At 49.3% G+C, this 2,500-nt stretch overlaps 1 protein-coding gene across 3 annotated transcripts in view; it reads right to left on the reverse strand.

Moving 5' to 3' along the window:
• Positions 1-921: 921 nt before the first annotated feature.
• ttll10 (tubulin tyrosine ligase-like family, member 10) overlaps positions 922-2,500 on the reverse strand; it is a 17,748-nt gene continuing 16,169 nt past the window's right edge. For all 3 annotated transcript variants that reach the window (XM_063207650.1, XM_063207649.1, XM_063207648.1), the window contains exon 12: positions 922-2,002. In XM_063207650.1, the coding sequence (XP_063063720.1) occupies positions 1,125-2,002 (878 nt within the window). In that variant the 3' untranslated portion in view covers positions 922-1,124. The remainder of the gene's footprint in view (positions 2,003-2,500) is intronic.

Below are 2,500 nucleotides of genomic sequence, written 5' to 3' on the forward strand. Positions count from 1 at the left end.
TTCACTCTCTTTAACTATCTCTCTCTCCCCCTCTCTCTCTCTCTCTCTCTCTCTCTCTCTCTCTCTCTCTCTCTCTCTCTCTCTCTCTATCTCTCTCTCCCCTCTCTCTCTCTCTCTCTCTCTCTATCTCTCTCCCCCTCTCTCTCTCTCTCACTCTCTCTGTTGCAGTTACAGCCACTTGAGCAAGTCGGATGCTTCACCGGCAGAATCACGACAGCAGTTGGTTGGTTGACAATGAGACGAGTGAGCAGAAGGAAGGTGTGATTGTACTGTACAACACAACACACTGCACTACTGTACTGTGCATGGGGAGGTGGCTCTGGATGATGAGGCATAGATAATTGCAGAGCTGTGAAGCCCACAAACAAGCAGTTACAACAATAAACCACAGACTTAAATTAGACGTGTTTAAGACTATGAGCAGGAGTGTGTGCGTGTGTATTGTGTGCTAATTTCTATGTTGTGTTTGTGTGTGCGCGCATGTGTGTGGTGCGTGTTGTGAAGTCAGTGTGTGAGTGCGTGTGCGTGTGCGTGTGCGTGTGTGTGTGCGTGTGCGTGTGCGTGTGTGTGTGAGTGTGCGGTGTGTGTGTGTGTATGCGTGCACAGATGGGTATCACCAGACTAACTAATTAGATGTTTGTGTTCAAACATGCAGGTATAGGCCAAGCCAAGCGTGAAATACAGTCTTGCAAGTCACTCCTCGTCATGACAAGAGATGCTGGCAAGCAGAATTGAATCAGATCCAGGTGGTAGCCAAGTATTCAAGTGCTAATTAATTAATGGTGTAAAAATAATCATTTTGCGTTCTCTGCAAACCATTAATCCTTGTAATCATCCAAGTGTCACCTGAGAGACATTTTGATGAGATTCATGAAACCTGTGTTATATAGGCTTATGATACAGCAATGATAGACACAAAGATTGAATGTTGGACAAAAAATACTTTAATCAGCTAATTTGTCTGAAAAACAACAAAAACCGATTGGTGTGATGAACAGCAGCAACACGATGGCACACATAAAATTAAATCATAAATTAGATTATCATACATTTGTTTTCTTATCATGCCACCACCCGTGTGGTTGTCCTAACTAAATCTACCACTCTGTGAGGAGGTACTGAGGTCATGTCTCCTCGGCTCTCTCCTCCTGCTGGATGCCCAGTCTGATCTTGTACTGTTGCAGTGTCTTCTCCATCTCCTCCACATCCGTCCAGATGGCCTGGCTTGGCTGCAGGAGAGCCACGCGGAGACCCAAGGCCTTGTGATCCTGCGCTCTCATCCTCCGCATCCTGCTCATCTCCTTGGGGTACGGAGTGGAACAGCGCTTGGGCACCTGCATAGGGTCGGACATGGTGGGCATGGACTGGGACGCGATGTGGTGGTGGTGATGGTTCTTCTGCCTGTGTGCGGGAGCGGGCGGATGCTGCTGCCACGTGCACTTGTTGAGGCGGAGCAGCACGCGCATCGGGGCCTGCTTGCGTGGCCGCACCGACACCCGTGGGAGTGCCGACACCGGAGCTGCCTGCTGCCTCGGGGAAACCTGAGCCACGGACGTCGTGGAGGGTCTGCGGCTGGCCGAAGGTGAGGGCTTGGCGGCTTGGGAAGTCGCGGTGCTGCTAGAGAGGCTTGTGGAGGACGAGGCAGAATCGCTGGGCTTTGCGAAGGTATCCGAGCTGCTCGCAGATCGCGCAGCCCTCTGCCCTGGCAACGTGTTGGTCCTCACAGACATAGCAGCAGCCCTCTGTGGCTTGGCTCCGGCACCGGCACCGGTGTTCCTGGGCTGCTGGGCTGTAGTGGTGGTGGTGGTGGTGTTGGAGGGGGCCTTTGTGGGCTGCAACTTTAGCTGTAGCTGGGGGGGCAGTGTGGCCTTGTTCCGGCGGCTGGATATGGGGACGTCGTCTTCTCGGTACAGGATGACAAAGTCCTTCTGGCTGGCCAGTGGCAACAGCTTTGGTGCCTTGCAGCTGCAGCGGACCTTCTCGAAGATCTCCAGAGCCAGATCTGAAAAGAAAATAACAAATAAACACATGTCATGGTTTTCACAATTTTTTTTTTTTTGCATGATTCACTTTGACTATGGTGACTATACTTCAATCATGGGTTGACTCTCGTTTAACTATACCCTTACAAAAATTAACCATGGTTTTACTCTGAAAACTAACCATGGTTCTACCACGGTTTATAGTTATTCATTGAATTACACTTAAACGACACTGTTTTATCTTAAGTGCATATTGGTGATAGATCTTGGAGCAATCTGGGGTTAGGTGCCTTGCTCAAGAGCACTTAAGCCGGATGGATGTGTAGGGAGAGAAAGGGGGATTCAAACCTGCAACTCTGTAATCTTCGTCCAACTCCCTAACCATTACACCACGGCGGCCCACACGTTTTTGTGTTTTTATTTGGGTAACCATGAAACCCACAATTAACCATGGTTTTTTGAACATGGTTTGTGACTATGGTTTAACCATAGTCACAAACGATGCTGAAAAAAAACAT

This window comes from Engraulis encrasicolus, chromosome 10, assembly GCF_034702125.1.
Source record: "Engraulis encrasicolus isolate BLACKSEA-1 chromosome 10, IST_EnEncr_1.0, whole genome shotgun sequence".
Classification (NCBI taxonomy): Eukaryota; Metazoa; Chordata; class Actinopteri; order Clupeiformes; family Engraulidae; genus Engraulis; species Engraulis encrasicolus.